Source organism: Sceloporus occidentalis, unplaced genomic scaffold (genome assembly GCF_023333645.1).
Source record: "Sceloporus occidentalis isolate IW3139 unplaced genomic scaffold, rSceOcc1.0.p SCAF_97, whole genome shotgun sequence".
In the NCBI taxonomy this organism is placed as follows: Eukaryota; Metazoa; Chordata; class Lepidosauria; order Squamata; family Phrynosomatidae; genus Sceloporus; species Sceloporus occidentalis.
This window is the reverse complement of record NW_028317077.1, coordinates 3,715,846-3,741,661: the sequence shown is the minus strand read 5'-3', so window position 1 is coordinate 3,741,661 and position 25,816 is coordinate 3,715,846. Positions and strand designations below refer to the sequence as shown.

At 45.7% G+C, this 25,816-nt stretch overlaps 1 protein-coding gene across 1 annotated transcript; it reads left to right on the top strand.

The window, feature by feature from the left end:
• The first annotated feature begins 1,325 nt into the window (after positions 1–1,325).
• On the top strand, positions 1,326–23,927 carry LOC149284243 (myotubularin-related protein 12-like). Its single transcript, XM_089497011.1, has 16 exons — positions 1,326–1,400; positions 8,559–8,619; positions 11,308–11,444; positions 12,429–12,501; positions 15,670–15,806; positions 16,245–16,350; positions 17,220–17,334; positions 17,995–18,070; positions 18,309–18,415; positions 18,993–19,117; positions 19,461–19,539; positions 19,939–20,009; positions 21,677–21,846; positions 22,535–22,705; positions 22,915–23,070; positions 23,343–23,927. Exons 1-16 carry the CDS (start codon positions 1,326–1,328, stop codon positions 23,925–23,927), a joined length of 2,244 nt encoding a protein of 747 aa, XP_089353137.1.
• The last annotated feature ends 1,889 nt before the right edge of the window (positions 23,928–25,816 follow it).

Sequence of the window (25,816 nt, the reverse complement as noted above, 5' to 3'; positions counted from 1 at the left end):
AGAAAGGTATGCACTTTAATACATATGATAGCTGCAAGGTCCCTTTGAATGATCGTGGGTTTCCCCCTTGCGAGCAGGTGAGGGGAGCCCAGGCCTGGCCCCTGTTACAGAATAACTAAAGTCAAGCAGTTTCTCCTCTGGCTTCACAAACCACGTTCCTTGGCCTTAGGCTCAGCAGTCGCCTTTTATTTTGGTTCCTCTTCTCAATTTTCAGCCGGCGGTTTTAATACAAAATATTAAGAGTTCCCCTTTCTCTGTATTTATAGTAAACGCCCATCTCTTCTGCCGCCGGACCGCCGACCGGGGGGCAAAATGGCCCAAAGACACTTTGTTTAGGGGGTGTGACTGGGGCGTGACCAGGGAGGGGCTTTAGCGAGGCTTTGTATCTGCATTTTAGTCTCTGACTGAAGGTCATACCTTTTATTGAGCTAGCAAAGATAACGATGTACTTTTGGGACCTCAGAGGTCTCTTTTTCAGATGGAAAGCTCATGTAGCGTTACATCTTCTTTACCAATCTTCGTAATACTAACATGAGCTCTGAATCAGCGTTTTATTTACATCGTATAGATTCTAAACCCATTTCCTGCTGTTTCTATACACATTACTGGGGGTATTAGGGCCCCATACCCAGGAAACAGTCTGAGCTCCTAGAAAAGAGGGGCATCAGGGGAGGAAAGAGGGACTGCCCTTCTTAAATAGGGACACACGGGAGGAATGGCGTCTGCATTATTGTAAGTATAGTTAGCTATTTATTGAGAATAAAGCCAGTAAGCGGCGCTCTTTACGCTCTATTTATTAAGCCCGTCCGAAAATTCGACTCGAAGAGCTCTGAGTTAGACAGGAAGCAGCTCTTCCCGGTATCAGACGGCACCGAATCCATTCGCATGCGATTTCCTGTTTCACGCGTATGGCCCCCGGAACTCAACACAGAACCCAGAGAATGACCCCGTCTTATAAAGCCTATATTTATTGAACGGATCCACACACAACAAGTAACAGAGCTGACGGGATCCTCCCCCGGCATTAACGTCCACCAACCAGGAACAGCTTCCAACCAATCACAGTCCGCGGCACCTGACTGACAGGGACGGGGAGAAAAAAAAAATCGAGTTAATTGATGGACAGGTTTACGAGCCAATGACTCGCTGCTCCTTAGGGTTCGGCACTAGACGCTTTCTGTAGGGCGCGCCCACTTGATATTGGGCGTGGCTGACGAATCAGAGTCAGGGGGCGTGGTCTATGTGATCTGCCGGAGCCCGGGAGCGGTGGGGTCCGTGTTCGTATCTGTGTTACACGCTGAGCAGGGGCGGCAGGGAGCGGGGATATGCTGGGGCTCGGAGCCGGAGGGGCGGCCAAGTCCCCCAAGCAGCCTTCCTTCGTGTCCTACCTAACCCCCGAGGTGAGTACGGCTCGGTATCGCCCAGTGAGGGATGCCTGTCTGCCAGTATCACCTTGCTGCCCTTTGCACTTGGACTAGCATCCGCCCCCACCTATAAGATACCGCCGCCTCTATATACCCGCTAATACCCCCTGCACCTGATTACCTGCCCGGGGTGCTGCCTCATCAGGGCAATAAAAACAGTGAACTGCGTTATATGCAGGTATGACAGACACGCACTCTCTCATGACACACACACACACACACACACGCACACGCACTCTCTCATGCCACACACACACTCTCTCTCTCATGCCACACTCTCTCTCTCATGCCACACACACACTCTCATGCCACACACACACTCTCATGCCACACACACACTCTCATGCCACACACACACTCTCATGCCACACACACTCTCATGCCACACACACACGCACACTCTCATGCCACACACGCACACTCTCATGCCACACACTGTCATGCTGCACACATGCACACTCTCATGCCACGCTTGCGCACGCACACATTTGTTATGTGATGCAGGTTGTACAGCACTGCAGAATATGATGGTGCTATATAAATCAATAATAACTAGGGGATGAGCCCTGAAGACCTTCAAAAAATATTTGTCATAAAACGTTTTATTTGACTAGAGACATGTTTCTGGAGGGACGTCGGCGTTCAGCAGTGTGGCAGAATGATTTTCCCTCGTGTTCTGAATTTAGCTACAAAAATCGTATTCAACAGGGTTTTTGCCCCGTTCCCGCGGCGTCTGGGCAGATTCACAGGGTTTTTGCCCCGTTTCCGCTGCGTCTGGGCAGATTCTCAGGGTTTTTGCCCCGTTTCCGCTGCGTCTGGGCAGATTCACAGGGTTTTTGCCCCGTTTCCGCTGCGTCTGGGCAGATTCTCAGGGTTTTTGCCCCGTTTCCGCTGCGTCTGGGCAGATTCACAGGGTTTTTGCCCCGTTTCCGCTGCGTCTGGGCAGATTCTCAGGGTTTTTGCCCCGTTTCCGCTGCGTCTGGGCAGATTCACAGGGTTTTTGCCCCGTTTCCGCTGCGTCTGGGCAGATTCTCAGGGTTTTTGCCCCGTTTCCGCTGCGTCTGGGCAGATTCACAGGGTTTTTGCCCCGTTTCCGCTGCGTCTGGGCAGATTCTCAGGGTTTTTGCCCCGTTTCCGCTGCGTCTGGGCAGATTCACAGGGTTTTTGCCCCGTTTCCGCTGCGTCTGGGCAGATTCACAGGGTTTTTGCCCCGTTTCCGCTGCGTCTGGGCAGATTCTCAGGGTTTTTTGCCCCGTTTCCGCTGCGTCTGGGCAGATTCACAGGGTTTTTGCCCCGTTTCCGCTGCGTCTGGGCAGATTCTCAGGGTTTTTGCCCCGTTTCCGCTGCGTCTGGGCAGATTCACAGGGTTTTTGCCCCGTTTCCCGCTGCGTCTGGGCAGATTCACAGGGTTTTTGCCCCGTTTCCGCTGCGTCTGGGCAGATTCTCAGGGTTTTTGCCCCGTTTCCGCTGCGTCTGGGCAGATTCACAGGGTTTTTGCCCCGTTTCCGCTGCGTCTGGGCAGATTCTCAGGGTTTTTGCCCCGTTTCCGCTGCGTCTGGGCAGATTCTCAGGGTTTTTGCCCCGTTTCCGCTGCGTCTGGGCAGATTCACAGGGTTTTTGCCCCGTTTCCGCTGCGTCTGGGCAGATTCTCAGGGTTTTTGCCCCGTTTCCCGCTGCGTCTGGGCAGATTCACAGGGTTTTTGCCCCGTTTCCGCTGCGTCTGGGCAGATTCACAGGGTTTTTGCCCCATTTCCGCTGCGTCTGGGCAGATTCTCAGGGTTTTTGCCCCGTTCCCGCGGCGTCTGGGCAGATTCACAAGGTTTTTGCCCCGGGGCGTCTGGGCAGATTGTGCGACTCCTTTATATTCCTCTATGATATACACATCCCATTTGGAGTGACGGTTGAAATTGCTGCTTGAAGACAGGTGGCATCAAAATATTTCCATGATGAGTGCTCTTCGTAATGACTGTTATTAATGTAGCTGTTACTGTCGGGAATTCTCTGCAGTCTTTGTGGTTGGCTGTTAAAGGGTTATTATTTAAAGCATCTCATAGTCTGCGTATTTTTAAATTGAATCCAAAATTGCTTTGTTTTTTTTTTTGTCGGGGGGGGGGTGCGGTGTATGTTTCAGAGTTTCTTGTTTATTCTCTCTGTCGGATTAAAGTGCGTGAATAGTAAATCATTTACGTTTTATCTGAATTTGTTAAGCTCCGGGACCCGGCGTCGCTGCTGACGTCTCGTGCCGCTTTCCTTTGCGCTCCACGAAAGTACCTTTTATTTTTCTGGCTCACGGATTTCTGCGAAAAAAACTAAAAACTAAAAAAAAAAAAAGCCACAACGTATCATCTAGCATGTAAAGTTTTTTTTATTTTTTGTCACGCTTAAACCGGTCGGCTCACCTTACATGTATGACAAGTTAATGTGTTAAGTATACGATTTAAACACATGTTAAAGAACCCCCCTGCCCTGTTTCCCTCTATGATTGGGATGAGAGTAATGTTTGGACGGACTCCGGGGCGTTTTACTGCCTGCTTTATTTGTTAATTGGCGGTTGGGACCTCGGCATCCTTTTGCTCCTCCCCTGGTTGCCTCGACTGAAAGCAGGAAATGTACCGAAGTATGCTTCCTGTGCACTTCTGTCGCACTCCCATCATACAGGATGTGATGGGAGTGCACAGGAAGCATACTTCGGTACATTTCCTGCTTTCAGTCGAAGCAACCAGGGGAGGAGCAAAAGGATGCCGAGGTCCCATCTTCCATTAACTTAGGGATGCATGCGGTGAAATGCCCCTGGGGCCGTCCACAAATAACTCTAATATGGCTTGTACAGGAAGTAAATGTGTTTAAAATGAAGTATGGAGTATCTGCTTAGAGGTTGAGGAGCGTCGGAGGAGCTGCTGTGACGAGTATTGGCCATTTTCTTACTCTTCCCTCTCTTTATTAGTGAAACTGCGTTCCAGTGACCTTCGCTGAATTAGTCTGAGGAGGTAGTTTCTGGTTACTCCCGAGCTTGTTACCTCGTGTGTTTCTCCACCCTGGGCTGTGTCTGACGGCAGAAGGCCGCGCGTGACGCGCTCGTTTGTTTGTTCTCCTCGTTTGGTTATACGACTGGGAGGCAGATGAGTGGATTATACTCGTGTGTTTATACACTAATGTTCAGAAGTTTGGAGTCACTCGGCTGTTTTCATGGAAACCAAGACATTTCCGGCTGTCACATAATTACATAAGGGATTCTAACGATCAATTATCCTCTGAAACTTAAACTTGGATCAGCAAACACAACGTGCCATTGGAAGACAGGAGTGATGGGAGTGATAAAGGGCCATTGGAACACAGGAGTGATGGGAGTGATAAAGGGTCGTTGGAACACAGGAGTGATGGGAGTGATAAAGGGCCATTGGAACACAGGAGTGATGGGAGTGATGAAGGGCCATTGGAAAACAGGAGTGATGGGAGTGAGAGAGGGCCATTGGAACACAGGAGTGATGGGAGTGATAAAGGGCCATTGGAACACAGGAGTGATGGGAGTGATAAAGGGCCATTGGAACACAGGAGTGATGGGAGTGAGAAAGGGCCATTGGAACACAGGAGTGATGGGGGTGATAAAGGGCCATTGGAACACAGGAGTGATGGGAGTGATAAAGGGCCTCTGTACGCCTAGGAAGAGATTCCATTGAAAATCAGCCGCTTCCTGCTACAATAGTCATTTACAGCATTAACCCCGTCTGCGCTGGATTTCTGATCCATTTCATGTTATTTTAATGGACAAAATTTGCTTTTCTTTCAAAAACAAGGACATTTCTAACTGACCCCAAACAATTCAACAGTAGTTGTGTGTGTATATATATATATATATATATATATATATGTATGTGTATATATATATATATATATATATATATATATATATATCTTAGTGAAGCATCAATCTGCGCATGGACCAATGAGTTATTTCACTTTTAAGACGTGTGCGCCTCGTTTTGTAGATATTTATGGTTGATGGAGTTGCACCCAGGCTGGAAATTCGTTTGAAAAGGTTGAGTGCAAGAACATTGGAGGACTAAATATATATATATATAAAAAATATACCATAAATATAGATATTTCTCTGGCTACCTCTCGTGCGTTGGGAGTATCCACACATGCACACGCAGGGCCAGCCGAAGACTTAACGCCGCCTGGGGCGAAGTTTAAAATGCATTATCTACCCCCCCCCCCGGTACTTACCCTTAAACAGTCCTGCGGCGAGTCTCCCTGTGGTGCCACGGTGCCGGCTTGTAATGCTGAGCGCCGGAAATTTGCGTCACTTCCGGCGCTCTGCATTACAAGCCGGCACCGGGACCGAACAGGGAGACTCGCCGCAGAGGAGAGAGAGAGAGGGGCGCCGAGCGGGTAAGCGAAAACCACTCGGTGCCCCTCTCTCTCTCCTCCGCTTCAAAAAAAAACGCTTGCGGCGGCAAAGTGCCGCCCCTTCTGAAGTGCCGCCTGGGGCAATTGCCCCAGTCGGCTCCATTGTAGGGCCGGCCCTGTGCACACGCATCTCCTGCGATGTAAAGAACATGCTGGGGATGATTGCAGATGCTATCATATACATCAAACTGCATGGAGTGTGACACTCGGTTATCGTATACATCAAACTGCATGGAGCGTGACGCTCGGTTATCGTATACATCAAACTGCATGGAGCGTGACGCTCGGTTATCATATACATTAAACTGCATGGAGCGTGACGCTCGGTTATCGTATACATTAAACTGCATGGAGTGTGACACTCGGCTATCGCATTAAACTGCATGGAGTGTGACACTCGGCTATCGCATTAAACTGCATGGAGTGTGACGCTCGGCTATCGTATACATTAAACTGCATGGAGTGAGCCACACTTGTCTGTAGGACGTATTTTGTCTGCCGTTCGGGGCGAGATTCTCTTTATCGTGCGGCAGGTAATAAAGTTTCCGTTGGCATTTGGAATTAGCGTGGCGTGTGATATGTAACGTGTACCTTAACGTGTCCCTTTAAATGTCATTCTATATCAGTGAGTTACATAACGTTTGCTATTATTAGGCAGCGTATAGGTTGACATTGTCCGATAATATATCTGCCGGCTGCTGTTGATCCGTTTCAGCGCCCGATACGTTTCAGCATACGATGTCCCCTAGACCCAACAACCCCGCTATGGGAGGGGGGGCGTTAGTCAAGGCAAGAAACTGATTAGAAAGGGTTAACCCCGATCTCGGTGTCTGTTCGCATAACCTTGGTTTATTTCTCAAGGAATTATTCTCCTTTTTAAAACTTTGGGGGCAGCTGGTTTGCTGTAGCTGCTTTTGGGAGACAAAACAACAAAAAAACATACTTCCCAACAGTCTTGCTTCTCACGAGATAGTCCCACAGGTACGTCCGTTCCAGATGCTTTTAAAATCCTCATTTTAAGAGTTTTAATTTCCCCCATGTGCATTTACCCCTTTACTGCATCCCCCCCCCCTCACTGCTCTTTGATTTGCAAAAGATGATCACATGACATACTTTCTGCCTTCCAAGGGGGGATTAAACAAGCCCCCCGTGTGTGCCTGGCCAGAACGGTCTCTGTTGGTTGTGTTGAGGGGTATTTTTCTGCTCTCCGGGGAAGTTAATTTGCGCCAGGGACTGGAAACCGGCTTTTCTGCGTCCCGTCGGCGGATCCCGGTAGACCTGTTCCCCGAGTTGCTGTTGAAACTTTAGGTGCGGCCATTAAAATGCGACGTGCGTTTAGGAAGCTTCTGTATTGCTGAAAGCAGAGCGCCAAAGCATCATTATGAATGGGGGGGGTCTCTATGGGGGGGCTTTTTACTTGTGAGTGGAAAGTTCCTATTGCTGGATGTAGGTGCTGCGAGTATTTCCGTTAAGGGGGCTCTCTGGCCATCGTATGCGGTTTTATTGCACGTGTCTCCTTTTAAAGTTCCAAACTTTCTATCGTTATACGTTCAATAAAGTAAAAAAAAAAAAAAAACTTGTTGGAGAAGCTGCAGCTTCCTCTGTGGTCCAATGATTCCCACCACTTAAAGCAGCCAATAGCGGGGAAAATCAGTGGGAGCCCTTAAAACACGTGCGCAAGGTGGGTCTCCTTAGGCCTCCCCCTGTGCGATGATCGTAAAAAATGGATGGGGGGGTGGTGGCAGTGAAAGGGGCAAATGATGGTTGGAGTTTGGGGGGGGGGGTCCTCTCAAATGTGTGAAGGGACCCCCCCCATGTGTTTGCTTCTTTCCCTGCCCCTGAGCTCTGCGTGTTACTGCACACGCGTGCTTTGATTGAAGTACAATGCTCATGATGCGGTGCTTCAGGCCCCTGCCGTGGCAGAGGATTTGGGGAAGAAGATGCTCACAGCCCTCATCTCTTTCCTCGCGCTCCTGCTACTTTACTCTCGCCATCACTCACACTCACACTCGTAATAGCTGCCTATAAATAGACTCTTCAGTCGACCCAGCCTGTAAATTGGCTCCTCCGTGGATCACGCGGGTGTTTTTCTATGGTTCAGCGGGTGTTTTTCTATGGTTCAGCGGGTGTTTTTCTATCGTTCCTGTTGTGTTTAGAGGCTGTAAGCGGCTGTTTACTTCCATGTTCTGCGATGTGCTTTTAGTTGGCGCCGTCCCTTTAACTCAGAACTGATGATGATGATAATAATAATAAATATACAAGCATAAGAACATCTAATGTCTGTGCAGAATTAGTCATGAGCCCCCCTCCATTGTTATCTTAGTAAGCCCCCAAGAGCAGGGCTTTAGTCTCCTGCAACAGTGTGCCTTTCCGATGGGAGGCTGTTCCGTTTATCTACTACCCTCTCTGTAAATAAAGGCTGCCATCATGGCCGTTCAAACTACCCAACAGCGCAAAAATCTGCGAAAAACTAAAATATTTAGACTTGCGCCTTTAGAAACCGAAATGCCCTTCGCTGTGTATGCCCAGACGCCATGTATGTTTACAGTACTATGCACAGGATTGGCTACACGTATGTAAACTGTTGCGTGTGTATGCGTTTCTAAGTAACCATTACTAGGGAGGCATAGGAATCATGTTTTGCTTCGATTGTTTTCGCTCCTCGCCGTTAACTTCATGAATTCTGTGGAATCGGCTAATTTTGTTTCCTTGTTTTCCTGGCAGGAAATAATCGTAAAAGGGAAAGAACAGCCCGAGAAGACGGATGATGTTCCTCTGCTGCCAGGTAACGTTCCGGACGCGGCTACATCCCCTCCGGTCAACGTTTAGCGTCTGCTTAAAGGAACCCCCCTGGTCCTGTATTCGTGTAACGAGCGCGGTGCTGGCCTACTGTGCGAGGACGCCGATATAAACCAACGCAGAGTTTTGTAATTCCAGTTAAAAAAAATGATTGTCTAACTGGTTTGACTTCTCCACCCCCTTTACTGGAAGCAAGAAGTGTAAGCAGGCAGCGTACCCAAGTACACTTATCATGCTCCTTCTACTCAGTGGGGTTGGAACGCGTGTAGTAATCAATGGGAATAGACGTAGCCAATGGCGGCTCTCCTAGCCGTTCATCTCCTATCGCATCAGCACCCATCAGTAGGAGCGCGGCAGAGCCTGCACAGGAAGTGTACTTGGGTATGCTTCCTGCTTCAACAATCTTTATTAAATTAAAAGAATGCCTGCGTCGATCTCCGTACAGATAGATGCGTCGGAGTTCATGCCAAATCTATTCGTTAAAAATAAATTTGGGAGCAAAACCATGCTTTATTACACTGCTTTCTAACCGGCTCAGAACGGAATCGAGCGTTACTTACACCGTTTAAACAGAAGAGCTTAACGGGGCATCCTACATGCTTTAATGTAAATTATATGCAACCCCCCCCAGCTAAATGCCAAGGGATATACTGTATATACTCCCAAAACAGTACTTCCTAGCATGATTATAATCATATTAACCCCCTGTGTGCTGGGTTGGGGTACCCACTGTTAAGGAAGCCCTGCGTTTTTGTCCTTTTGTACTCGCCGGCTCCTGCGGTTATGAGGCCGGCTCCGAGGTTTCCGTCGGAGGAAGTTCGCTGTTAGACTCCCCAGTGATGTAATGTGTACTAAAAGGAAGGAAGTCATGAGCTCATCAGCAGAATGTGCGGATGCCAGCTGAGTTGTTTACGCTGCCAATTAACGTGTTCAGTCGTAACGGACTTCTGATCTGCCCCGTTAGGGGTCTGTTCGCTAACCGGAGCGTTGTTATGCGCTGGCAGGAGAGTTGTGAGTTCAACTCCCTGACTTCGCTATTTGTTATGAAGGGGCAACACTGGCAGGTGAATAAACCCCATGACGTGTGCACGTGTCTGTGGCCCCCTCTACAATGTGCTTACCAGTGCGTCAGTTTGCAGGGATGTTGAACATGTCATTATTCATTATGAAGGGCCGACCCCATGAGCTGCCCCTGCATAGTGGGATTAGGGAAATGACATTAAAACAAATGCCTATGCATTACGCGGGGCCTCATCAACCCCCATAGCGGGCTTTTGGACACTGGGAACACTTAAACTGATCTGCTAGGAAATTAGATCTATAGGTGATTAGTGATAATTGGTGGAGTTGTACATTGTGATCCGCTCCCCGGAGACAGAAAGCAGGGAGTTCCCTGGTAGGAGGCAGACAGAATCAGTCCTGACTTGCACAGGTTTCAGTCGAGTGCATTTATATTACACATTAACCAAACTTTAACATTTTCTGACATTTTTAAAACATTGTCTTTGCCTGTTCTGTTTAAGTACGTCCTGCCTGCCTCTTACTCTCTCACCTTTAGCTCTGAAAAGAGCTTCTTAAACATGTCCGTAGGGTTTTTATATGAATGAATAGCCAGTGAAAATAATTACAAAAGACCTGAACAGGTTTCTTTACTATACTAGAATTTGCAAGGAACTGTCCAATATCCCCGTTGTAAAAGAATGCATATTTAAGTAAACGGAGTGAATCCGACCCTCTTTCTTTATAATTCATTGTTCCAAATCAAAACGTAATAAAAGTACTCGCCAGGCATGGAATTTGCAGCTATGGTGCAAAGTCTTCATTCATCTTCATGATCTGACTTTTCTTTCCACTGATTGGCTGTTTGAAGCTGTCAATCAGTGATGGGGGGGGGGTATTTCCATTGAAATCGTTGGGAGCTCTTTCCGTCTGTGGATTGGCAGCTTAGGCAGCGATTTGTTGGCAGGAATGTTTGCGCCGTTTAAGTCAAATACTGTATACCTATATATAGTTCTCAAATTAAGTTGTTTCGTTGATACTGACTTCCTTGTGCACTCTGCCAATGTCTCCCTACCTTCTCTGCCGACCGCTTCGTGTCCCTGTCTCCTTTACGACGGCTCTTCTTCTGATCTTGCATCTTCTTGTTCATCTTTTTTTTTTTTTTTTTTTTTTTTTTCTTCTTTCTTCGCTTTTCATAGTGTCTTCTTTCTTGGTCTGCAAATCAGGCCTCCCGGCGCACCTCTGCAAAAGAGCAGAGCTTCCATGAACATCCTCTCCCCCCGTTTCTCCAATCAGAGCAGAGGTTGTTCCCGGAAGCTCCGCCCTTTTGCATAAGGGCTTCAGGAGGCCTGATTTGTGGACCAAGAAAGAAGACACTATGAAAAGCAGATAGAGATAGAAGAAAGACGAACAAGAAGATGCAGGAAAGGAGACCACGACGTGGGAATGGTAGGCGGAGAAGGTATAGGAAGACTTTGAAATTTTGTCCAAAAATCTGATTTTAGACTGACTACAGCACAAGAAAATAGTTTTTTCTCCATGGGGCTTCCCATGTAAGCGAATCATGAACTAGGCGCCTCTTGCTTCAAAAATAAATTCCCGTTAGGAAGGGATCCGGCCGCCCCGATGCCGCGTGTTCTCGGAGGAGTAATATGTCTCCGTTTCTGTGATGTAGGGGAGCTGTTGCTGTGCGAAGCCAACACGGTGCTGAAGTGTTCGCAGGAAGAAGGATCTCAGCGCGGCGTCTACGGGAAGCTCATCTGCACCAACCTGAAGATCGCCTTCCTCTGCGAGGAAACGCCTGACGACAGCGTGAGTAACGGGGGACGCTTCACGGGGTTCAGTCTCTGTTTTACCTCTTCGCTCAACGTAATATCTGGTGATTACAAGTTACCCCCTTAAGACATTGTGCGGGATTAATTAGAAGACGGGCAGACCTCCAGCAGCCGTGTCATTAACCCTTTCAGTACCGTGAAGAATGAGGGCAAATGCCATATTTAAGCATAAACCCTAGCGCTGTATACAGTAACAGGAAACCTGTATTTATCTCTTTATCTGCAGCTTGGAGGCCGCCATTGTTGTCAGTCGTGATTTTTTTTTTTTTTTTTTTTTGGGTGGCTTTCTCTGCTCAATCACCACACTGAGCTGATGCTTTACGACAATGCTAATGATGTCTGTTCCTCCATAAGCTCTCATTCAGAGCGTCTGGGTGATTGATTAAGACTTAGCCATTCTATTGTTTCCCCACAGGCAGTATAAAAAGGAGTCGGGGTTGTTTGTCTAGTAGATTGGGCTAGGATAACAGAGCGAGAACGCATACAAATGGCTGAAAACATTATATTATGCAAAAACTAGAACCGTTACATCTCATGTCGTGGCTGTAATGGCGGCCGTGTAATGTTCATGCGCTCACATCTCCGTTACATCTCATGTCGTGGCTGTAATGGCAGCCGTGTAATGTTCATGCGCTCACATCTCCGTTACATCTCATGTCGTGGCTGTAATGGCGGCCGTGTAATGTTCATGCGCTCACATCTCCGTTACGTCTCATGTCGTGGCTGTAATGGCGGCCGTGTAATGTTCATGCGCTCACATCTCCGTTACATCTCATGTCGTGGCTGTAATGGCAGCCGTGTAATGTTCATGCGCTCACATCTCCGTTACATCTCATGTCGTGGCTGTACTGGCTGCCGTGTAATGTTCATGCGCTCACATCTCCGTTACATCTCATGTCGTGGCTGTAATGGCTGCCGTGTAATGTTCATGCGCTCACATCTCCCACTTGCTTTCTTCCAGCTTCCAGAATTCCGGAATAAGATTGCGGGTGAAAATGACATAACGCTTCAATGCGTGGACCAGTTATACGGAGGTGGGTAGATCTGTTCTGTCGGGTTCCTACGTAAACTTTCTCTGTCGGGTAACAATTTATAAATTCTTCTTTGATCGTTCGTAGCTCCTATAGTAGTAGATTTGTTTTTATCTCCCCAGTTTTGGGCATCACTTAATGACTTATATTTCTTTATACAGAGTCGGTGAGTTCTCTCTGCCGCACGTTCTTTATTCCCACAGATACCGATGTCACCATGTGTGCTCTCATTTTATCTGCTAGTCTGCATACAGAATATCACCGTATTCGCTTGATTATAAGACTATTTTGTTTTATCATCTGCCTGTAATAAAATCTGTGATGCCTAAACAGTGTTTTATGCACCCCCCCCAGTAGGATCATCTTATATCCAGTTGGTTGTCTTTATAGTCGGGCAAATCCTGTGCAATCAGCGCGGTATTTGTTTTGCGATCGCATAAATTCCTAATCCTTTCGTTACCGAGCCTTTCTACACTCCACATCAACCCTGGTATATCAGTAGAAGTCCTCCAGGCTGTGTTTATTGAGCTTAAAAGTGTATCTGATTTGAAGGTTAGAGGTGAGAAGGGACTCGCTGTTAGAATGTAGGGGCTGCAGAAGAATGGAGTGTTGGGTATTGAGTGAGCGTGTCCTCGGATCGTAGCGGCTGTATGACGGCGCGTGCTGGCGGTTTATCTTCATGATGCTGTTAAGTATAGATAGCGCTGTCTCGGTCTGGAAACATCATAAAACTAGTGACACATTAACGATTATATACTGCGCATTGTGTTATCCCGGCCGCTGGAACGGATCAGAATGTTAAAGGGACAGTATGATGTCCCTGCCCCCCCCCCCAATGATGAATGCACATTGAAGTACTTTAGTCCATAAGGGGGATGTAATAGAAGCCATTCACCTTAAGGAGAAGCTGCAGCCCCATCCACCCTTTTTAATGTCTGATTTTCTTGACTGTATTGGATCACCGCTGGCATGAATCTGCTCCCGTAGAAATGAGTGAGAGCGCTTTCTGCCGGGGGTCTCCATTAGATCTCTGGGATTCTCGAGCCAGCACTGGCGCGGTCTCGTGGTGAGTGCGTTACACATGTACACTGGCAAGCAGGAGACGGGCTGATCAATTTGTTTGCATGAGATGGCTGGTGTGTTCCTTTAAATTTAAGGATGATTCTTTTATTCCTGGGATGAAGTCAACAAAACAATACATTTTGGTGATACCATTGTGCATTTATATATATATATATATATATATATATATATATATATATATATAGCCAGAGAATATGTACATATTAGGGTTGCAACTAACGATTATTTTAATAATCGATTAGTTGGCCGATTATTTTTTCGATTAATCGATTAATCGGATAAAAAAATGCAATTTTTTTACATTTAAAATAATGTAATAAAAAATGTACAATTTACACTTTCATCTCTTTATCACAATGGCCTCTCTCTATTCACCTTCTTATTTTACTGACATAATAAAAGCTACAAGAACCCAAACACGGTGTTTCTCAAACTAGGTTTTAATACAAAGTTATTAGTAAATATTAATTCATATGTTAACTATTTTTCATATTTAATAAAAACTATGAGGAAAAAAAGCCTTATTTAAAAATTTTTTATTTACCAAACTGCCCCCGGTTATGCACATCAGACCCCCAGCTTGCCACTCTGCCCCCATATATGCCTTATAGCTCTTATATGCCAGATTCCACTGTGCCCCTGATATGCCTTATACTCCTTATATGCCAGTGATATGCAACTGAGCCCCCTGATATACCTTTTACCCCCAGATGTTTTATGACCCCCTGATATGCCTAATATCGATATGCCTTATACCCCCTATATTCCCTGAAATTCATAATACCCCCCATACACCACTATAACTCACCCATACACCACTCTGGCTCCTCCCCCTCCCATACACCACTCTGCCGCCTCCCCCTCCCACACACCACTCTGCCGCCTCCCCCTCCCACACACCACTCTGCCGCCTCCCCCTCCCATACACCACTCTGCCGCCTCCCCCTCCCATACACCACTCTGCCGCCTCCCCCTCCCATACACTACTCTGCCTCCTCCCCCTCCCATACTCCACTCTGCCTCCTCCCCCTCCCATACTCCACTCTGCCTCCTCCCCCTGCCATACACCACTTTGCCTCCTCCCCCCTCCCACACTTCACTCTGCCTCCTCCCCTCTCCCATACACCACTCTGGCTCCTCCCCTCTCCCATACAACTCTGGCCCCTCCCCCTCCCATACTCCACTCTGCCTCCTCCCCCTCCCATACTCCACTCTGCCTCCTGTCAGCAACGGATCTTCACTAGACAAGGACTTTCACTGCAGCTTCATAGAAGCCACAGTGTAAGTGAAGTGCAGTAACGGACACTCACAGGCTGACAGAAAATCATCCTCTCTGGGGGGGAGGAGCCACAGTGGTGTATGGGAGGGTGGCTCCCATACACCCTTCTGACTCCTCCCCCCTCCCATACACCGCTCTGCCTCTCTACCCGGCTCCGTTACTGACAGTAACGGAGGCTGTATGTGCGATGCAGACCCCCACCAGCTGACAGAGAGGATGATTCTCTGTCAGCCTGTGAGTGTCTGCATCGCAGACAGCCTCCGTTACTGCACTTCACTTACACTGTGGCTTCTATGAAGCTGCAGTGAAAGTCCTTGTCAGTAACGGAGCCGGGAGAGAGGCAGAGTGACGTATGGGAGGGGGAGGAGTCTGAGGGGTGTATGGGAGGGGAGAGAGAGACGGAAGTGAGAGACCGGCCGACAGTGAGGGGAATCCAGGTCTCCTGCAGCGTTGCGGGGGATCTGGATTCTGGTGTTATAATCCGATCTCAGTTTGAGATCGGATTATTATAAGGAGAGGAGTTTTTCAGAGCATTTGCTCTGGAAAAAAAACCCTCTTTTTATAATCGATAAAAATCGATTAATCGATGATGAAATTCGTTGCCAACGATTTTCATAATCGATTATTATCGATTTTATCGATTAGTTGTTTCAGCCCTAGTACATATACAAATACACCTATATCTCAAGGCACATGCCCTGTAACTCTGTTATACGCCATGTAATTTGCTGTAAGTTTTTGTTTCCCAGCAGCGGAAGTGTTTTCTCCTGTTTGCAGAAATAACCACGTGGCGTTACATCTCTTTTCAGTGTACGACGATAAAAAGAAAGTTCTTATAACTGCGCCTGTGGTTAAAAAGTACCCAGAAAGGCTCATTATCTACTGCAAAGATTTCCGCGTCTTTCACTTCTGTCTGAGCTACACGAAGGAGGAGGAAGTGAAGCGGGTAAATATAGCATCTGCGGGGCAAAGCTGCGGAATAACACATTTATCGCTCAAAATATAACCAGACGTGCGTTCATCTGCGCTATATACATAAACGTAATCAGCAGAGGATCAACAGGCAATGGGGTCTATTCACTAAATAGAGAGTTGTGGCTTCACTATACATTATGAAGGGCCAGCTTGACTGTTCCGCTAAGCTTGGCTGACCCTCTATAATGTCTCCTTAACTGTTTAAGTATACATTATACAGGGCCAGCTCACCTGGAGAAACTGGTGTCTGTCCTTCGTGACAAACAGTGAGGTAAGGGAGTTAAACCACCTCTCTCCTGCCAGCTCTTAGTGAATAGAGCCCATTGTGTTCCTCTTGCGTTGGGATTACTGTTTGAAAGTGGAGATCGGGTTTTACAGCTGAAGTTGTTCCAATTCTGTTTTCATTTAGATCGTCAGTGGAATCATCCATCATGTTTTAAGTCCTAAACGGCTGAAGCGCCTGTTCCTGTTCTCGTACGCGGCCATCGTCCCGCGATACATCGGTGAGATCGCACGCTTTCCACCCTGTCTTCCAGCTCTTCTCCGTTATGTCTCGGCTTGTGATCTCAGCCGCTGAGTGAAAGAATATAGATCCTTTCAGGACTCTTATATTCATTTATATATATATATATATGTCAATGCCATCGTGTTTAACAAAGTTTTAGAATGGGGAAATTGAAATGCCAGACGGTTGGCCCTTTCTTAGGATTTGGGCGAGAGAGAACTTTGGGACAGGAACTTGATTACTTCTAGTTTCTGCCACAATATGCCACCGATCTCCACTTCTCTCTCTTACCAAACCAAGCCAAGCACAACACGCAAGCTGTAGGCAGTAAATATATCTCCGTTTGGTTATGGTAGGAAGCTGTGACTGTGACCGTTCCCCTTTAATTTAGAGATGCAGTCACGCTGATGATGGATAAACATGTATATTTTGATTGGGCGCCAATAGATTTACCTAGCGCTTTAAAGTTTACAGTGTAACAAAGGGGAAATACAATAAGTAACATAGTCTACAGACTTTTAGATCAGGGTGCATGAACACGCTAGGAAAGGGGATCCCTGCCCCGCGGAGCTTACATTCTAATATATATATATATATATCTATCATATAATCTCTAAATCTGTCTGCTACTCATTTTGATTGTAGACCACCTTGTTTTTGTATAGTTATTTCTAAATATACTTTAAAGTATTGCTCGTATCTCACTGTGCTGTACAGTTATAACTTTTTTTTTTTTTAGATCTATCTGTCCCCAAACGTTTATTTCTCTAGAAATAACACTTTTCCTGTTTAATACTAATAATTATAAAATATAAAATATTAGTGGTAACGCTGTTTAACCCCCTGTGTCTTGTTTTGTTTTTCTTTACCCAGCGAGAGATCAGACGTTGATGTTCGAGACTATTAATGACTGGCAGACGGAACTGGAACGGACTAAAGGCAAACTGAACTACAAGGTGTCGTCTGCCAATGAGGGCTACAAAGAGTCCATGCGGTAGGAGGCCACGTGGCTGCTGCAGTCGGTACAGGACGGGCTCGTGATTATCACAGCTTTGGTTTTTGGCCGATGTAGGACGTGTGAGACAGAGAGTCACTTGGTCTCGTCGGAGGTTGAGGTAGAGAGAGTTGTGGAGGTCGAGTCTGGGCTGAGGCCGTTCCCTGTGGCCCCATTCAGCACTGGCAGGGGGTGGATAATTTTCATGGCGGTGTATTTAGCTTTGGAGGTGCCCAAAGGCCATGACCCAGGGCAGGGCACCCTCTACGACCTCCATCTTTGCTACAGGCTGCCGTGATACGATATCGTGTCTATGGATGTATGGAGGCTGCGCCGAGCCAGCACAACCTCCATGGAGTAAATGGGCTTGTTGGGGAGATCAGAAGTACCCCACTGAGTAGCCTGATGGCCAGGCCAGTATGTGTCACTGGGGCTTGGGTGACCCATACTGCCACCGGCCCCTACGATGTTTTTTATTCTATATGAGATCAGAATTTGTTTAAAACCCCCCCACCCCCCTCGTTACCCATCATAGCATAGAGTCGCCTCGGTTTGGCTCAGGACACTCCTGGAGGAGATGCAACTGCAATAAATCTAATGTTTTTAGAATTTTTCCCTATAAATCTTTCTTTTCGTCTTGTTTTTTTGTTTTTTATTTAGATTACCGCAGTATTTCATTATTCCCGTTTCTTTACCCGAAGATGGTATGTTTAAGTTCCAAGGAAAAGGAATTCCTGTAAGTGTTTTCAATGCTACGTAGACAATAAAGGCTTTTAAATGATTTCTTGTACTGCGCTCGATTCGACTGCCGGGGACGGATATCTCCGTAACGGGAAACAAAAGACGATACAACCGCTTGTGTGCGCGTAAAATAATATTGCTCTTTACACGTTTATACGTACACTCTGTCCACCACTGTCCGGAATTGGCCGTACGGTGAATAAAATGTCTGTTTGCCGGTGTTTTGTCTTTAGATTTGGTGCTGGTCGTGTCAGAACGGTTCAGCCCTTTTAAAAATGGCTTCTCTTCCCAAAGACGTGGACGATGCGACCGTGCAGGAGCAGAAGACCTTTCTGGACAGGTTCGTGGACTGGGTTTACATTTAGGTGTTCATGTCCTCTACAGGAACGTGGGCACGAAGACTCATCGTTTTTACATGTGTTAACCCCCGGCAGTCTGCTGCTGTGCACCGAGCATGACGGGAGATGTAGTCCATACTAGCTAGAATACCAGAGGTCTCCCAGGCTAGGTAGCCTCTGATGCTTCAGTCTAAATTATTAAGGATTATCAATGGTTTGGTTCTTTATTATTTTTATAAATGTGTGTTTAATCCATGTTCTTGGGTTCCTCTTAATGATTCGTGTCTTTACATAGAAAAGTCTACTATTAACGTTAAGGCGAGTCAACGACCAGGTCGCCATTCAGAACAGTCTCCCAAATGTCTCACTGTTCACGTATAATGTTTGGGGGTTGCAGGGAAATATACTCCCCCTTTCAAAGGCTATATATATATATATATATATATATATATATATATATATATATATATATATATATATATATATATATATTAGTATGTATGTGTATACACATATATAATGTATGTAACATTTGGTATAAGCTAGACTAACACTTCCTTGTAACTTTGCTCTGTTCAGCGTAGAGAAGGCGCTTCACAGGCCTCCGTATGAAGAAGTCAGGATTGAAGACCTTTCCGTCGGCCTCCCGTCTCTCGCCGAAATCCAGATGGCATACGGCCGATTTAAGCAATTATTTCTGATAGGTATGAACGGACGCGTGTTGGCTTATTTCTGCTGTTAACGCCGGGCGCATCAAGCTTTAGAAAACTGTCAGAAATCACACAAATTTGCTCCAATCGTGGCTTGATTTTTGGTACGATTTGGGTGTCAGAATAACTTGGCTGAAAGTCAGGTGCACGCCACAAACCTTTTAGGATTAAGATGACGACATAGGAGCGGCTCTCATCCCGCGTGTAAACGGTGCTGCAAAAAGGCAGCCGTATTGTATCTATTGTGGAATATGAGAACCATTGTCTATGCGCACAGTGCGCTTCTCAGAGTACTCTGCACAACTTAATTATTATTTCTTTAACGTCTCTTTTTCAGATAACTCTACTGACTTTTGGGACACGGATTTAAAATGGTTCTCTTTGCTGGAGACGTCGAACTGGCTTGAAATTATAAGGTCGGTAAGAGCTCTTGGCTTGCTTAGTCCCGAAGCAGGTGTGTTGTACCGAGCGGTGTTTAATTTGGGGTAATATGCATCCCTTTACAAGAGGCACCAGAAATCCCCGGATCCTGTAAAAACACAAATAATCATTAATCATTCCGCTTCAGCACCAGATCAGAAAAATCTATATTTAGCAAAAAACAACCCAAAGTTTTCGGTGGCGTTACAGGTTCTCTGTCTGACGGTAGATAAGCATGTTTGTGAAACGTCAGATACATACAGTTGCCCCGACTCTGTTTGTTTTAAAAATATTGTGCTGTTTCCATTAACATAGTTCTAGTTTTATGCATAATTTATATTTTTTCCTTATATGGACATCAATATCTTGATTTCATTTTATTTTGTAATTTTCAGGCAGTGCCTTAAAAAAGCAATTCAAGTTATTGAGCATTTGGAGGAGCAAAAAATAAACGTTGTTCTTAAAGGTAAAAAAAATTGAATTTACCTATTTTATCATCCCGTTATTTGAAATGAGTGATTTTGTATTCTTCTGTATATATTGCATTTACCGTTTTCTTGGGCGGATGAAGCGATTGTCTGTGAAATCGGGGACTTGTTTTACGGGAGAATATTATAACGTTCTGAGCCATCTAAGTATTGGTGGTGAGCGGTCTTGTGTGTATATATATATTATAAATGTGGAAAAGCAACAAAATAAGGAATTAGGAAGCTCTTTCAGCTGCTATGGCAATACCCAAGGTGTTGGCGATGTGAACGGGACCCTGCAGCCATCATATATATAATATAATATTTTTATATATATATATATATAATAGCTGAGTGATCCCTTAACATTTTTGTGGGGTTCTGCAATATCCCCCATATGTATTTGTCCCTTATTTGTTCCTATAGGTTTAATGAACGCATATTAAAGTAATTACAAAAAATGGTAAATTCAGCAAAGTAGGGAGGACTGCAGCTTTAACGTCCATTCTTATGATTTCGGTGATAATTCTTCCCCTTCTGGTGGAAGCAGCTTTTTAGGGTTACAGGTAAACCAATTTTGCCAGCAATGCCTTTGGTCGCTAAAATCAGATGTAGAGTTTAGTTTTTTTTCTTTAACTTTTAGTAAGTTTTATGCCTTTCTAGAAGGTCTCTGAATAGAAATAAGTTCTGAATGATGTTAGAAGCCGGAGGGAATCTATGACGCGTTCTTTGGCACGGCGTGTAAAGTGCCAGAGAGGAGCGGTTGGCATCGGCCGGCACCTTCATTATTTTAACCACAAGGGATCCGGGATTAAAATCGCACGGCTATGAAAAGGCTGTCTGTGCGTTTAAAGCCTGCGCGGCCTGGAGTTGGGGTAGTTTGGTCCCGTTAAAGAGTTTTATGACTCTCGTCTTTCCAGCTTGCCTTCAAATAATGCGTCCTCTGTCTGCGTTCTCTCTGCTGAAACCGCAGCTAGGTCTCCGTATGACTCGGCTTTCCCGCCTTACAATAATAGACGCGTGCTAATAATATGAGCGCATGGCCGCTTCTGTAAGTTGAAGAGGCAGGAGCTGAACTTATTGTTAAATATATCAATTAATGTAGTCTAAAAAAAAAACTTCAATCACACAAAGTTCGTACAGTCATAAAAAACCATAAAATAAACTGAAACGTCTTAATGGATTCTGGGGAATCTCATGAAGCCCCTCGTACTTCGGGTCATCCTGCGCAATACTTAACTTACAACCCTGCGCGTTTTGCCCGCTACGTGGCTACTTCAGGGGTGGCATTAACTAAACGCAGTTCCTGCCGTAAAATGAATGTTCTACGTGAATAGTAAAAAGCTTTACCGGAGCAGTTAAAAGGCCTTGTTCGGGATGTTCTCTGATGGCTCACAGATGTTTTTGGTCGTTTGTATCTCTGCGTCATTGTAATACCTACCTTGTTACAAACCAATGTTTCACGTAGTATTCTATGTCTGGGCCGTCTGGCGATCAAGAGGAGGAGGAACTTCGGGGATGGAGATCAAGGACTGTGACCGCACAGACTATTAACGGAGCTGTCCTAGTTGTGTGCATTTTGGGTCTTCCCTCGAAACGACTTTCACATGCCCAAACAACCGCTCTCGAGACTCGCTTGCCATACCCTTGTTGTTTGTTCTTGTAGAAGATACCGGCTCCGACTTCTGCTGCGTGATCTCCAGCTTGGTTCAGATCATGATGGATCCGCATTACCGCACCAAGCACGGCTTCCAGAGCCTCGTCCAGAAGGAGTGGGTAATGGGGGGCCATGCCTTCCTAGACCGGTGCAACCATCTCCGGAAAAATGACAATGAGGTGCGTATGGATGGTACAAAAAACGCCCCACACCCTTTTTTTAATTGCTCCAGTACTGGCTTGGGATCGGAATATACACTGCCACTTAAACGTTTGGGGTTTCTAGCTGTAACTTAATTGTAAAAGGGGTTTTCTAACCATCAATTGGCTTTTATACTTGGATCAGTGAACACAACGTGCCATTGGAGCACAGGAGTGATAAAGGGCCGTTGGAACACGGGAGTGATGGGAGTGATAAAGGGCCATTGGAACACAGGAGTGATGGGAGTGATAAAGGGCCATTGGAACACAGGAGTGATGGGAGTGATAAAAGGACCATTGGAACACAGGAGTGATGGGAGTGATAAAGGGCCATTGGAACACAGGAGTAATGGGAGTGATAAAGAGCCTCTGTACCCCTGTGAAGATATTCCAATAAAAATCAGCCATTTCCAGCTACAATCGTAATTTATAACATTAACCCCGTCTGCGCTGGATTTCTGATCAATTTCATGCTATTTTCAAAACGAGGACATGACCCCAAACTCATGGTAGTGTGTATTGGTGTCTGAGTATGGATATATGTAGCTGTGCCATTATTAACATGTAGAAGTGCAGAATGAGTAGGGATGAGGCTGTATGTAGCTGGAGATGTTCCTCTTCCCCGTTCTTTGTATCACTGATTTTTTTCCTTTTGCCCCCATCGTAGGCTCCGGTGTTCCTCCTGTTTCTGGACTGCGTGTGGCAGCTGGTACAGCAGTATCCTCTCGCTTTTGAGTTCTCAGAGACCTACCTGACGGTTCTCTCCGACAGCATCAACATCCCAATCTTTAGCACGTTCTTCTTCAACTCCCCGTACCAAAAAGACGAGAACCAGTGGGTAAGAATCCAATCAGTGGGAACTGGGATCCATCCATTGATAAGATACGATACCATTGTATAGAGAAGCCTACGCTGCCCCCCCTCTCGAGTCCTGCACCTGTTATAATGCACATCACAAACATTTGAAGTAGTAGTACTTTCTTCGCTGTACCCCTCGGTTTCGTCTTTCTCTGGATCAGCTTGGCTTGCTTGCTTTTGCAGGTAGAGGAAGGACCGGGCGCGCAGAAAGAGCCTGTCCGCTTTTACACGGCCTGGGATTGGTCGGTGCAATTTGAAGTGAAAGCGCTTTCCTTTTTAACAAACCCTCTGTACACCGAGAAGTTTAAACAGGAAAGATCTATCAAGAAGGCTCCTCGATCGAAGGTAACGTCATCACTTGTTTTGTGAGAATTATAGTTCCAACAATATTTTTTTTGCTTTTTTTTAACACATTTTAGCTTTGTCCAGCATTAACAATGCATTGTAGTATGTAGTATGTGGATGAAATTGTTGTGGCTGGAGGGACAAGGAGTGGAGCGCGTCGGTGTCTCTCCCCCGGGTTATGTTGATTGTCCAGGTTTTAGGCCATGGGGGAAGCTTTAAAAAAAAAAAAGTTCCAAGTGGTAATTGTTTGTTCTTTATTTTCTTTTGTTTAGCATCACCGGCAGCTGTCCCTGCCACTTACCCAGTCCAAGCCTTCAAACAAAAAAGGCTTCTTCAGAGATGAAACGGGGCCGTTCATTAAAAATCTGCTGGGCAAAAGGATCAGCAAATTAATAAGCGCCTCCGACGACGTGCCGAGCAACTACAGGGCGTTCTACGAGAACTGGCACCAGAAGCCTGTGGACTTCCATGGACTGATCCTGCCGTGCGTGGATGGGCCGGAAATCCGGATCTGGGCTCAGCGGCACCTCCGCTGGATTCCAGAGGCGCAGGTTTTGGGTGGGGGTAACATGGCCGCCATGCAGAGGATTTTGGAACTAACAGACGAGATCCAGAGTCTGAAGAAGAAGGTCAAAGAGTCTCCTACCTCGCTTCCACAGTACAGCAAGGTGAACGAGGCCGACACGAGACGCAAGAAGTCCGTGAGACGATCTTCGCTGTATCCGTTCGCGATGCTACATGTAAGCTCGTTCAGACCGTCCATTTCCACCACGACGTGGCAAAGCTGGGATGGGGAGGATGATCTCGTCAATCGAGAAGATGAGTTCATAGACTCTGAAGAGCTGGGACTTCTATAAAAATCATATCTTCTTCATTCCATACATAAAAAAAGTTGTATGCACTCTGCCAGCCAAATTCTTAATTTATTTCTATGCTTTTGGTTTAGACGTGGAATGGGCAGATTCCGATATCACCGACGGATTAGCGCAATCTATTAAAAATAGGTTGGAAAGCGATATCCTGTTAAAAATGAAAGGAAAATATTTTTTCTTCAGTCGTGAAGAGTTCACGGAGAAAATAAATGTAGAAAGGGATTAAAACAAAAAAAATGAAAACACTCGGCGGAAAGCACCATCCCGGTTTACCGGCAGTGTTCTCACCCAGTAGTGTTATCGAACCTTCTCAACCTCACAGACCTAGATAGCCAGGTAGAAGTGCAGGAGGGCAACACTTCGCTTTATTACCCAGAATCCCCCGCTTCATATTAAAGGGTAATACAGTATTATGAGTATTTGCTTGGCAGGTATGACATATGCTTTAACGTATCGGCACGTTGTCTCTTTTTACTATTGTCTATTGCGTGCCGGTTTTGCACAGAGCAGAGTGGCAAGATGGTGCTCACGGCCTATTTAAAATTATTAAAAAAAAAAAAATATATATATATATATATATATATATATATATATCTATATAAATGTAAAAAAACCAAACAATTACAGTCCTCCTCACCTACCCTGCGTCGTGTTTCTCTGTGAAATGCTATACGAGGCTGCTTGTGTGTCTCTGATGCTGGCAATCCATCCGGTCCAACCGACTTGCCAACTAGACAGAGGACTTGCCCAACACAGCTGCCGGGCAAGTGCTTGCGGACCCACGGGGCTACACGCGGGCACAAATACCCATCGCTGGCGTCTGACCCACGCTCGTTAGCTTGACTACCAGGTCACTGCTGCATTAGTACTACAAAAGGGAAATTGTCCCCTTTATCATCGTATCTGCTGTTAAAATCTGCTTGTTCAACCTTATTTTTTATGTTTGGCAGCTAGAGAACAATATTTTATTGCAGCACACTGTGTAAAGCAGTATCGTTCAGACCCATCGAGTCTCTATTTTATTTTTCATTCTTTTATAACATAGTAATGCTCTCTGTCGATAATTATCAGTCTATCGCAGTATCTTATATTCTGAATACGTCTGGGTCGCTGTTGCTGTGATCCGAGCCGGCTTCAACTATTCATTGTTATGAATCGTGTAACCGATTTATTTTTTTGCAGCATACAAGTTTTAGCAAAACTTTTCTTCTAAAGGAATATAATTTAAAAATTCAATTTATATATCGGGTCTAATAAGGCAAAGTTTGAAATCTTTGTAAATATTGTATTATAAAAAGGCATTTTACGTTGCATCAAATGTAGGTTCTTTTAATTCATATCTGTTGCAGTATAATTGGCCAGATGATGAGTGTTGGGGTAGGTAAGACTTTGATCCACATTGTCCTAGTGGAGATATGATGTCATTTATCATTGTGCTTGTGTCATCTTGACATCCGAGAACCTTGTATTGATAAAAATGTTAGCTGACCAATTGTATATATTGATTGAGCTTATATGATATAGGTAAACTCTGGCCAGCCAGCGGGGGGGGGGTGTTCCAGGGCAAGATGGAAGTCCAGCTGATGGTTTATTTCCCTCTCCTCTCGTCCTCCTGCATCTGCTGCCATAAAACCAAGAAAACTCCTAAATATAAGGCTATTGATGGTCATGCATGGTCTGTGTACCTTTTGGCCAAAGTATCAGGTAATCACTGGCCCATGCTAACTAAATGCAGGTACAGTCCTGGATGACGGATACAACTTCCTACTATCACGGATCATTGCAGTCTAGGACTGTATAAATCTGAATAACTGAGTATTAAATTAGGACATGACTGATTTTCAGGGCTTTCCAGTTATGTTTTTTTTGCTCAG

What these genes read in the sequence shown, in the direction of transcription:
- LOC149284243 (XM_089497011.1), top strand. Translation starts at nt 1,326, where the DNA reads ATGCTGGGGCTCGGAGCCGGAGGGGCGGCCAAGTCCCCCAAGCAGCCT. An exon ending in TCCAAGGAAAAGGAATTCCT is followed by an intron (nt 18,071 to 18,308) that starts GTAAGTGTTTTC and finishes TTTTGTCTTTAG; the next exon opens with ATTTGGTGCTGGTCGTGTCA. An exon ending in TAAGCAATTATTTCTGATAG is followed by an intron (nt 19,118 to 19,460) that starts GTATGAACGGAC and finishes TCTCTTTTTCAG; the next exon opens with ATAACTCTACTGACTTTTGG.